The sequence below is a fragment of the Leopardus geoffroyi genome, chromosome A2, assembly GCF_018350155.1.
Source record: "Leopardus geoffroyi isolate Oge1 chromosome A2, O.geoffroyi_Oge1_pat1.0, whole genome shotgun sequence".
Lineage (NCBI taxonomy): Eukaryota > Metazoa > Chordata > Mammalia > Carnivora > Felidae > Leopardus > Leopardus geoffroyi.
In genome coordinates, this window is record NC_059331.1 from 79,107,155 (window position 1) to 79,119,632 (window position 12,478).

General features: G+C 47.8%; 1 protein-coding gene and 1 long non-coding RNA gene across 3 annotated transcripts in view; one reads left to right on the forward strand and one right to left on the reverse strand.

Moving 5' to 3' along the window:
* CDHR3 (cadherin related family member 3) overlaps window positions 1–12,478 on the reverse strand; it is a 65,346-nt gene that overhangs the window by 2,133 nt on the left and 50,735 nt on the right. For both annotated transcript variants that reach the window (XM_045494476.1, XM_045494475.1), the window contains exons 13-17: window positions 11,315–11,486; window positions 9,533–9,783; window positions 7,217–7,398; window positions 4,233–4,246; window positions 2,301–2,332 (exon numbers count right to left, since the gene is read on the reverse strand). In XM_045494476.1, the coding sequence (XP_045350432.1) occupies window positions 2,301–2,332; window positions 4,233–4,246; window positions 7,217–7,398; window positions 9,533–9,783; window positions 11,315–11,486 (651 nt within the window). The remainder of the gene's footprint in view (window positions 1–2,300; window positions 2,333–4,232; window positions 4,247–7,216; window positions 7,399–9,532; window positions 9,784–11,314; window positions 11,487–12,478) is intronic.
* Window positions 6,308–11,451, forward strand: LOC123606320. Its single transcript, XR_006716229.1, has 4 exons — window positions 6,308–6,569; window positions 6,883–6,995; window positions 7,158–7,421; window positions 11,273–11,451. It is a non-coding gene; the product is annotated as an uncharacterized LOC123606320 (long non-coding RNA).

The window sequence follows — 12,478 nt, forward strand, 5'->3', positions numbered from 1 at the left end:
TTCACAGCCCACGTACCTTACCCAGGGCCTTCTTGACACTAGTCTATTTGATAGGCGCTGTGCTAAAGGCCGAGGACGCAGCAGTGAACACGACGGGTGTGGTTACTGCCTGCACAACGCTTGCAATCAGTGGGCGCCATTGACAACAGGTGGACGATATAGAGTGATAAGGTCATGAGCGGGAATATGGCACACCCTGGGGGCCCGGGAGGGCGGAGGACATTCATCCTGCCCTGAGTGAATGATAGGCTACAGCTTCACGGAAAGTGGAGCAAAGATGCCATACAACGCTGGCTGAGATCTACTTTGCCTGAGCGGGATCTGTCAGGCAGATGGGCAAGGTGGGCACAGGAGAGCACTCACGTGCTCCCAGCGTTGGGCTATGACTGCGACCCCTTTCCTCGGCTGATACAATGTTGCCGCTGGGCGTGCCCCCCTTACCGAGGCCTTGTGTTCCTTATCTCTTTCTTCCCCTGTTCTCTGTGCCTCCCTCCAGGACCTGACCTCTGTTGGCACGGAAACACCCCCTTCCCTCCCAAGGTGCCCTCCAGTGATGCCCTTCTTTAGCATGCTGATGAGGACTGTGTTCAGAGTCTTGTGGCCTTTCCAGCACCAGTTTGCATCACACAGGCCATCATCTGCACACTGGCCCATGGCTACTCCACTCCAAAAACAGAGGAAGTGGAGACCATCTGGGTTTTATCCATTCAAACAATTCAGCAGCTGCACTTCTATGGTCATGGGGACTACTTATTTAATTGATTGATTTAATGTTACATATTTCTAAGGTGCTCTCTGAGTGGCATCACCAGGGGTATTGCCTTAGACAATGAGGCTAAGGAGATAAGAGATCAGCTCTTTCTCATGCTCGTAGACAGGCCCGTACATGTAAACACTTAGGTGATGGACCTGAGGCAAAGATTCTGCGGCCCTAGACTGTCTTCTTCGTTGTACATGTCATTCCCCAAATGTATGGGTCCGGGATCACAACAAAATCTTGTTATCAGGGGCTGAGGGAGACTTGGGGAGTCACCTTCAAGTTCTGTCACTTCTCAGTGGGCAGATCAGGTTTAGTAAAGAAAAACAAGGAGGGGGGCACCTGGGTGGCTCAGTCGGTTAAGCATCTGACTCTCAATTTCAGCTCAGGTCATGATCTTGCAGTTTGTGGGCTGGAGCCCCACATCGGGTTCAGCACTGCTGGTGTGGAGCCTGCTTGGAATATTCTCTCTCTCTCTCTCTCTCTCTCAAAATAAATTAAAAATCTTAAAAAAATAAAAATAAAAATAAGAGCGCCTGTGTGGCTCAGTCGGTTAACATCCAACTTCAGCTCAGGTTATGATCTCGCAGTTCATGGGTTCAAGCTCCACATCGGGCTCTGTGCTGACAGCTCAGACCCTGGAGCCTGCTTCAGATTCCATGTCTCCCTCTCTCTCTGCCCTTCCCCTGTTCACGCTCTCTCTCTCTCTCAAAAATAAATAAGCATTAAAAATCTTTTTAATTAAAAATAAATTTTAAAAAATTTTAGTAAGAAAGAAAGAAAGAAAAGAAAAGAAAGAAAGAAAAGGAGAAAGAAAGAAGGAAAGAAAGAAAAAGGAAGGAAAGAAAGAAAAAGAAAGAAAAGAAAGAGAAAGAAAGAAAGAAAGAAAGAAAGAAAGAAAGAAAGAAAGAAAGAAAGAAAGAAAGAAAAACAAGGAGGTAAGGGTGGGGGGAGACTCTCCAACTATCTTGTATCACTTTGCATTTATGTGACTCTAACAACTTTCAAAATATTTCCCCACCTGCAAGCTCAGGGCAGGTGTTGCTCCCATTTTACAGATGAGGAATTTAAAGCTTAAAGAGGCCAAGGGAGTCTGCAAGATCATACAGACAACTGTGCAGAGCCGACCCCTGACCCAAGCAATGTTCTGTCTCCATCACTTTTCCTCAAGGTTGTGGAACAGCAAGGAAAAAATAAATCCCACTGAAGGCTGAAGTTCCAGTTGTGGTCTTCAGCTTTTCTCCCCCAGCTCAGTCTCCCAGAGAGCTGGTGTAGATAATAAACACCACTATTCCATATTTATGAAATCCAGTTCTTCTGCAAATATATCAGCAGACATGTTCAGTGGAGGGAACAAATTCTATCAGGAGCTCGTCACACAGCAATCTGTTCCAGTGGCCAAATGCAAGCGTCTCCCTGAATGATAAATACCACCTCCCCCCACCCCACCCCCATGGGGCTATGGCAGGGTCTGCCTGAGAGGGGACGGGAGTGCCCCACCACACATCACCCAAGCCTGTTGCCCCATGGCCAGCACACTTACCACCAAAACCCCTCTCTTTGTATTCTTCATTTCTGCAGGGAATAGAACAGACAGAAGTGAAGCTTCTTGGACACTAAATTGACCTTAAAATTCTACCTCCACAATGGGATTTCTCTTAAACAGGCTTTGAACTTAGTATTGCCGACATGACAAGGAGCTAGTTCTCTGTAGACATGTTTATTGACAGCTTTCTACCTTCTCAGAAAAATACACACACACACACACACACACACACACACACAACAATAATAATACACAGAATTTTAAAAACGATTTTACTCTTTTCCTACTTATTGCTATTCCTGGACCTGGGAAATTAGCCTTTTAATGAAAGATCAGAAAGATCTGGTTGATACATTTGTTCATAATGTGGGGATTCTTTGCATCCATTCTCTATGCCCTTTAAAAAAAAAGTAGCTAGGGTGGTGGGTAACAGTTTGTGAAGATCTCATTAAAATCATTTCATTTGATACGATCAATAACCATTATAATCAGATTTCTAACCCTGCTTAGACGTGCCTTGTGCTTGTCAGAGGCGCCTGCCTATGGGGTGAGTGATTAAAGCAATCTTTTTTAAAAAATCCATTTTCCTGGGGTGCCTGGGTGGCTCAGTTGGTTAAGCATCCGACTCTTGATTTCAGCTCAGGTCATGATCTCAGGGTTGTGGGATCGAGCCCTGTGTCGAGCCTGCTTCAGAGTCTTTCTCTCTCCCCCTTTCCCTCTTTCTCTAAAACAACAACAACAACAACATACACACTTTCCAGTTCTCTGTCCTGTCTCTTCCCATAGCCTGGATTCCCCTTGAGGCAGCAAATTTTGGGGCTGGGTGCGGACATCCCCTCAGGCTTGGAGTTATCCAGATGGACCTCGCTCAACTCATCCAAAGTCCCAGCTCTCCCTGCCCATCCGACTGCACCCAGCCCCCCTTTCTGACAAGCCTGATCCAAATAACTTGTGGAAATGACCAAATCCATTACAGTCTGAGCATAAAGTGTCATTTGTTCTTGAAAAAGAGGCATCTGTCCAATACAGAGCATCGGCTGTCCTCAAGAGGAGCCACACGCATCCACGTGCAGCAGCACAGTAGACGCTGTGTTTAACTCACAGACAATTCACTCCTGTCCCGCTGGAGGGGAACAGACCTTTAGGTGCTGAAGTTCAGCTGAGTGGAGGCAACTCTGGGTAGGGAACAGGCAGGACTAAAATGAGAGATCTGAGGGATGCTTGGGTGTCTTGGTCGGTTAAGCATCTGACTCTTAGTCTCGGCTCAGGTCATGATCTTACAGTTCACAAGATGGAGCCCCGTGTTGGAGTCTGAGCTGATAGCACAGAACCTGCTTCGGATTCTGTCTCTCCCTCTCTCTCTCTCTGCCCCTCCCCTGCTTGCGTGCTGTCTCTCTCTCTCTCTCTCTCTCTCTCTTTCTCTCTCTCAAAGTACATAAAAATTTAAAAAATAGGGGCGCCTGGGTGGCGCAGTCGGTTAAGCGTCCGACTTCAGCCAGGTCACGATCTCGCGGTCCGTGAGTTCGAGCCCCGCGTCAGGCTCTGGGCTGATGGCTCAGAGCCTGGAGCCTGTTTCCGATTCTGTGTCTCCCTCTCTCTCTGCCCCTCCCCCGTTCATGCTCTGTCTCTCTCTGTCCCAAAAATAAATAAACGTTGAAAAAAAAATTTAAAAAAAAATTAAAAAATAAAAAATAAAATGACAGGAGAGATCTGACACACTGATGGCACAATGCACCCAGCCCTTCCCTTTCTGCAGCTACTTCTGACCTCTGTTTCTTTCACCCACAGATGATGTGGCTGAAAACTCACCAAGACAGAACTGCACCCTGATTCTCTGCCAGGTTGGAACCCTTTTATTTAGTACAACAGAGCAAGCAAAAATCAACAATAGCAAGAGCCACAAACAAAGAGAATAGGCCTGGTACATACCTCCTTTCTTCACCCTGCAGAGGGAAGAAAAGGGATGGACAAGAATTAACCTAAGAGTAACCTGCACTGGCGCACATGTGATAACCTGGGGCCTCTGGGCAACTCTATTCCTTGGGATTCAGGGACTGATTAAAAGAGGGGCCAGCCATGGGCACTAAAATGAAGACCGGGTTACTACCCCTGCTCCAAACACAGCAGTTCCGTCGCCGTTGGTTTGGTACTAAAGACGTTCTGGGAGTTCGATCAAAGTTTGAAAACTATTGCTTTATAGAACATCAGGGGATACATTTTCTCTGACAGCACAGGTGAGGGCATGACCAGCCTGCCTGGCAATTCTCCTGCCTCCTGTCTCTCCCCAGCAGCCAGCTGGAGCAGAAGGCTTGGCTCACAGCAGGAAGCCTCAAGGGCTGGCAGTTAAACCCTGTTTTCCTATAACATGAAGACATGGGGGTGGATGCTGAGCCCCTTCCCATGATAACCTTGGGTTCCATGATTCTGTGACTCTTAGTTTTTTTTAATATAATTTATTGTCAAGTTGGCTAACATACGGTGTCCACAGTGTGCTCTCGGTTTTGGGGGTGGATTCCCATGATTCATCGCTTACGTACAACACCCAGTGCTCATCCCAACAAGTGCCCTCCTCAGTGCCCATCACCCATTTCCCCTCTCCCTGCACGCCCCCCGCCCCCATCAACCCTCAGTTTGTTCTCTGTATTTAAGAGTCTCTTATGGTTTGCCTCCCTCCCTCTCTATTTGTAACTATTTTTCCCGTCCCTCTCCCATGGTCTTCTGTTAAGCTTCTCAAGTTCCACAGATGAGTGAAAACATATGATATCTGTCCTTCTCTGACTGACTTATTTCACTCAGCATAATACCCTCCAGTTCCATCCACGTTGCCGCAAATGGCAGGATTTCATTCTTTCTCATTGCCAAGTAGTATTCCATTGTATATATAAACCACATCTTCTTTATCCATTCATCAGTTGATGGACATTTGGGCTCTTTCCATGATTTGGCTATTGTTGAAAGCGCTGCTATGAACAGTGGGATGCATGTGCCCCTATGCATCAGCACTCCTGTATCCCTTGGATAAATTCCTAGTAGTGCTATTGCTGGGTCTGTGACTCTAATTTTGTTCTTTGCTGTTGGATAAACGTTGGCAGCCACAGGGTGCAACGAATTTCCAGAGAGGCCAGGCCTGGGTCTGTGTTACGAGCTAGTTTTTCCTTTTTGAGTCAACCATGTTGAAAACAATTCCCATTTAGAATGTAAGTGAGGGCAACCAGGTTCCAGGTACACTTAACCATAAATTGCTTGAGAGTTGCAGTGTCTACTGGATGACTCCCTTTAAGAACTTCCACCCAAATCCCATTACGGAACACCACCATCGTCACAAGCTTAAGTGTCACTCTTTTGGAGTTATTTTCTTCTTCCAAATCAATTTGCAAGGACAGCCCAAACAAAAATGCCTCTTTTAATTTCAGCAGTTGCTCAAGGATTTCTTACCTTGAAGTCAAGGTTGCCAATAGCAACAAACTTCCCCGATAAATATGGCAAGATGCAGTGCACATCTTCATGCTAATGCCTTATACTTTGGTACAGTCTTTTCATCCGTAGGTTTTACACGATTTGACAGTACTAGTGAATCTTCAAAATACCTTTAAAAGGCATGTGAGATCTTATCATCCCCCCGTTTTGCCAAAACTCAGATTCCGACCCCCTGAGGTAGTTGAACATGGAGCTGAACTTGGAATCTGGAATCCTGAGCTCACTGGGACTCAGCCACAAAAAAATGATGCAGCAAGACTTTTTAAAAAATACTATATTGGGGCGCCTGGGTAGCTCAGTCGGTTGGGCGGCCCACTTCGGCTCAGGTCATGATCTCTCGGTCCATGAGTTTGAGCCCCGTGTCGGGCTCTGTGCTGACAGCTCAGAGCCTGGAGCCCGCTTCTGTTTCTGTGTCTCCCTCTCTCTACCCCTCCCCCGTTGACACTCTGTCTCTCTCTGCCTTTCAAAAATGAATAAATGTTAAAAAAAAAAATTAAAAAAAAATACTATATTAAGTATAGGAATGGTGCTAAGTGCTTTCTTTGATTTTGCTCATTTCATTGTTTAGTCCTCAAATAAGGAATTGAGATTCACAGAGGTTGTCACTTGTCTAAAGCCCAGATCCAGACCAGGCCGTGTCTCTCTCCAAATCCCGGGCTCAGAACCATCATGCTGTCATTGCAGGAGCCTCTGAGACTCAAGAAACTGGGTCTGGAGAAGCGTGGGACAACTGTGTGCTCTCTCTGATGTCTCACTTCAGCCAGTAAGAGACACTCCACGGAGTACAGGGTAAGAGGCGGGTTAGTGAGCAGAAGGGAGCAGGAGGGAGCAGGAGGGAACAGGAGGGAACAGGAGGGAGGGGAAATAGGCCTCCACTGACAGCCCTTGAGAGTGAGAGATTGGGGTCACATGCGAAAGAACAATGATTATTTAGTCACACAAAAGCCCAGTGAGTCACTGGAGCCAAGAGCTTAATTCCCTTATCAGTTTTCTGTGCTTCCTCTAATTCCATCCCATCCTTTAAATATTCTACAAATAACAGCACAGCATATTCCTTCACTACTCACAACCAGGTTTTTGGTTTTTTTTTTTTTTCCTGAAGCTTTTATCCAGGGCAAGGTCACCAAGGGGTTGAAGCCCCAATTTCATTGAGAACGCATCAAGGACAGAGCAAGTGCCCAGGAAAACCAAAGCAGTTGTTTCCTGGCCCCACAGGTGATGAAGAGGGTACCAGGACTGAGGCGGGGGGGGGGGGGGCACTGGGATCCCCTCCTCCCATCCACTCATCCACTTTTCCTTCCTTCATGCCAGCTGCCCTCTCTGCCCCTCTCTGTCCCATGGAGAAAGCCTAATTCTCACCTTTCCCTCTCCCCACAGCCCCAGAAACAATGTCCTAAAGGAAGTGGTGGAAAGGGCCCAGCCCGCTGGCAACTTACAGAGTTTTCTGGTACTTCCCAGCCTTACAGGGACAGTGTCTGTGGATGGCTTTGGCCAACCGGACGAACAGGAACACCAGGAGGCCCAGAAGCAACATGGAGCCCAAAGTGATGACGAAAGGCACATACCATGCTGATGAAGAATAAACGTTTTTTCTCAGGACCTGGCGGATGACCTGCGGCTTGAATGACAGAGTGGGGGACGGTGAGTGGAGGGTGGTTTCGGGCGACATTTTTGACATCAGCACTGTCTCGTGCTGAGTGTTGATTCTGCTGTTTGTTCCTGCTGTCTACACCAGGCAGCCGTGTGCTCAGACTTCTTGCTGCAACCAACCCATCACCTTATATATAGTCTTTCCAAGCACCCATGAGATCAAAACCCAGAAAATTTAGGAAACTGAAAAGCAGCTCCAAGCCTATTTTTATTCTCTTTCCCCTCTTCCCAAACGCTAAAGATCCCATTGGCTTTTTTTCCTGCCAAATCATGGCCCCACCCCGGGACTGATACAGCCATTGTCTCTCACTGGGAAGGCATGTGCCACAAAAGCTGTTCTTTTTAACACTTTGTAGGCTTTTCAGTGCTCACTCACTACAAGCTACACTGCCAGATGAGGGGGCCGACATCACAGTGAAACCCCAAGTTTGGCATTGGCTTCCTAGAGAGGGAGATAGATAACAAATAAATTATGGAGATTTCGGGGCTGGAGATGTCACAGTTGAGTCAGGTTGTAAGTCCCCAAAAGGTGGAAACTCCTTACTCAGGGGAGTCACTGGCTCGTACCACACCTGAAAGCCCTTAAGACTTTCTTATGCCTCCATCCGTTGGGGTAAGATTGACTCCGGCACTTGGGAAATTGGCACTGACCAGCTCCTGGTGGGGCTCGGACAAGCAGAATTTGACCACCTGTCACAGGTAGCTGTCTAAGGTTCTGATTACTTGTCTTCTAGGATACTGCAAGTGTGGGACCGCTGACTAAGGGCACAACTTCACTAGGAGCAGGAGGAAAGGGGACAAAAGAGTCAGCATAAATATAAGCCAGTCCCTCCCAGGAGCAGGGGGAGATAATCCTATTGTCAGATTCCAAGCCTCTCCTTTCCTTCACACCCTGGTCTGATTATGGTGCCTGCTTGTTTCTTGTTACCATCTACTGCAATCTGTACTTAATGTGCTCATTTCGATACCTGCTCGTAATCTGTCTCCCTCTCAAGATCGGTGGCTTTCAAACTTTAGTGCGCATCGAATCCCCTTGGAGGCTTATTAAAAACACAGATCACTGGGCTCCACTCCCAGAGCTTCTGATCCAGTAGTTCTGGGGATGTGGTTGGGGACTCCAGGGCCCAACATCTTTCCCTGGAGGTCATGGTGATGATCACATTGGGCGAGGTGTAACTCCTTTTCAATATTCTGGGGTAGGCCTAAGCATTGGCATTTCTAACAGGTTTCCAGGTGATGCTGTTGCTGATGGTCTGGGGACCACTGACCTATATTATAAGCTCCATGACAGCAGAGATCATTTTTGGCTTGTTCATCAAAGCGCTTGGCATATTATAAGTATTCAGTCAATATTTGTAGATAGAACCAATGACTTCTTTTAAAATAGAGGTGGGGAGTAGGGTACAGATTGGCACACAGGGACTCTTCAAAATAAGTGGAGAAGAATATACCTGGCAGTTACCTGCCTTTATGGACACTGACTTGCAATGGCTCTTAAGAGCAAGCACAGAAGGGGTTGTAAAGGGAGCTGCTGGCTGCAGACCCATGAAAGTTGGCTCCTGTGCCACAAGCACCATAGGTGGTCAATACCTGACCTATCATAAATCGGTGCATAAATGCACATCCTTCTTTCCCAACATAGGTTCTACAAGTCCAAGGTCTCACTCAGATCTTAAATGTTTTATTTTTTATTTTTCTATTTTTGAAGGAGAGAGAGACAGCATGAGTGGGGGAGGAGCAGAGAGAGAGGGAGACACAGAATTTGAAGCGGGCTCCAGGCTCTAAGCTGTCAGCACAAAGCCCGATGCGGGGCTAGAACTCACGAACCGTGAGATCATGACCTGAGCCAAAGTCGGACGCTTAACGGACTGAGTCACCCAGGTGCCCCACTCAGATCTTTTGTTTACCACCCAGTGATGACTCCAATCCAGCCCATCTCTCTCTCTCTCTCTCTCTCTCTCTCTTGCATGGTTGGCATTCCTGGCAACATCCTAACACCTCAACTCTTTTCGGCCCCTACCATATTTCTCCTGGGTCCCGGGGCTCCATCTATGTAAATCACAAGGGATGTATGTGGGGAGTCCAGGTTCCAAAGCCCTTACCCTGGAGGTTGTGGTGGCAATTGTGGTTGGGTCAGGAATGACGCTAATACTCAGCGTCACTGTCCCTGTTTCAACACGAGCCTTAGCTTTCCTCCTGCCAGACAGCAAGTTGCCATCAGTTATGTGGACGAGTAGTTTGTAGTCCCAGATTTTGTCAAGCCCACTGGCATAGTCAAAGCGTGTCGCAAGGAGCAGGCTTGTCACGTTGGACCCAGCGCTGGGAGAGAAGGTGAAGTGACTGTTGACATTGCCTAAATGAGATGTGAGACAAGGATTGGGGGGAAAGGAAGAAAAGGGAGAAAAACAAGGGCTTAGAAGAACACCGCATTCCATCGTTTCCTCAAACACGCACACCTCAGGTGTAGACTGGTGCTTCTGATGCACCAGAGTCAGGTCAGTGATAGGACATGGGCCTTAACCACACCAGAGACCTCACGGGTACAGGGAAACTCTTGCTCACAAAGAGTGTGGCTGTGACAGGAACAAAGCAGAAAAGAACAGCACCACACCTGTTCCAGGAGAATGGCTGCCATCTTCCTGCACACCAGGCGGAGACTTAATAATCTTGGGGCAGCCTCTCTAGCCAGTTCTTGCTGTCAGCCTTTATTTGGTAACGCTGTGTAACTCACACTCAAACCAATGGGTGGGAGGGAAGAGGCTAGAGGGGGCCACGTCTCCAGCCATGAGCCAAGTTCACTCCGTGGCCTTTCGTGGAACCTGGCTGGCCACACTGGTGGCAGATGTCCACGGATCCCCCAAAGGAAGGTACCTCCCAGCTTGGCAAGGGTTGCAGTCCCGGGTCCTCCTGAATCTACCCCACACCCGCCTCCCCCACAGCTCGGCTGGGGCTCAAGGCTCACAGCTTCGAGTGCCCAGGGCGGAAAGGCTGCCACCGAGCAGTCCTTGCTCATTCCTCTGGTGGCTCCAGACTCATTACCGACTGAAAACCAGTAAATGGAGCAGGAGATGATGCAATTTTTACTCCCTTAGCAGTGAAGAGCTCCATCAAGGCCTGAGGGTTCTCAGTATGGATTATTTTCATCTTCAGCAACGGCAGTCTCCAGGCAGTCTCTGCCCCTGGGTTTTGTGACACGGCCTGCTCGAGAGGCTTCTTGCTGTTGGAGTTTCTGCTCTGCCAGGGCTCAGCCAGCAGCCGAGATGGATTTTTACTCTCTCACCTGGAATTGCTCTGCCTGTTTGGGTTTAAGTCTCTGGCCCCAGCATTTCATTAGATGAGCTATTTTTGTCTAATTTCCATTGAGGGGTGCTCTTTTTTTTTCCCCCACAGTGGTATATTTTTAAAGAGAGAAAATGAATGGAGTAGAAGAGAATTCCTGAGGACACGTTTCAAAATGCATTTAATCTATTTAATCTATTATCCAGAGAGAGGACTGGGATTCCCTGCCCCCACTACTAGCTTGCAGGAAAGAAGTGGTTGAGGAGATGGACCAAAAAAACAATTTTTTAAAAACTACATTAATATGAATCACGAATAATGATGGGCTGGGAATTGTAGAGGATGGGGGTGCCATGAATGGGGTTCACTCTTCCTTCGGCCTTTGGGCAACCACGGATGGGAGACTGGGAAGAGGTAGGTGAGACAGGGAAGCCTGAGTGAGGAGTTATGAGGCACACGACCATGACGCTCCTCATCCCTGCTTCTCTCACTTAAAACACCCCCACCCACACACACTGTGCCCAAATCCGTGTGTGAGCACAGACCCCCTTCTCCCTCAACAGCTGCTGAGGCCTCCAACACCAGGACCCTTGGAAACAGCATACCTGAGCCAATGGAGTAACGAAAAGACCTGGGACTGGAATCAAGGTCAGTACACGTCAGCTTGAAATTCTGAATGTTTGTGCCAACTCTCAAACCCACTGGGATGGCCAGGAAATAAGAGTTTGGGGTACAAATTGGCTTTTCATCATTTTCTTCAAGGACGTTCACAGTTACCTAGAGCAGCAAGAAGGTGGCCGTGGTTAACAGCTAAAATTTACTGAGAACTTTCTGTGTGCCAGGCACCAGGCTATGCGCTTTTGGTGAGCCAGCTCATTGAACCTCGCCTGAGATAGAAAATATGGTTATTCCCATTCTACAGATGAGGAAACTGAGGCTTAGAGAGATTAGGGAGGGGAACTTCAGGCCGTTCAGTTTGGTGAGTGTCGCAGTTCAGGCAATTTGAACTCAGGTCTGTCCCCCGCCCCCGACAAATGCATCCAGACTCATGGGCTCATCCCCAGATAATGCTGAGTGGTTTTCCCAGTAATGATTGTAAATTTACGGTGACGCTCTATACTTCCTTGCCCATCACCCTTGTGAATGGGAGGTTCTGTCTTTAACTTTGGATCATAGAGCAATGGTTCTCAGCCCTGGCTCCACTTTCATGGGACCTCTCCAGACCAAACGAACTGGACTCTCTGGAGGGTGGGGCCCAGGCACTTTTTTTAAATGTTCTCCAGCTGATTCTAATATGCAGCCGGGATTGAGGACCACTGGGATAGAAGGAGTCAACCGGGCTAAGCCAGGATCTCATCTGTAACCTGGACTATTAGCACCGCTCGAAGCTGGTGGCCCTAACCTGTCACAAGCAGGAGCCAACCTATTCTCCTTCGTCGTCGCCTTTTATGCTTGGTGAATTGGAATACGGCCTGGGACGCCTGCCAGCACAGAATCACAGGACGTCAGCCCTGAAAGGGACGTATGTGATCATCACCCTTTTTAAAGGCTTATGAATTTTGAATCGTATTCATTCTACCTTTGAAATTTGGGGATTTCAGCTATTTCTGAGCCCGGGAATAAATTGAAATGTTCACTCTAGTTAGCTCCCAAAGTGGAGTCCATTCATTTTTTCTCAAAAACCCAGCCTAACAAACACTACAATTATCTTCAACTTGGCCCGTCTTTTGCTCAGCTAGCAATGCCGAGCCTCACACATCATTAAAAAC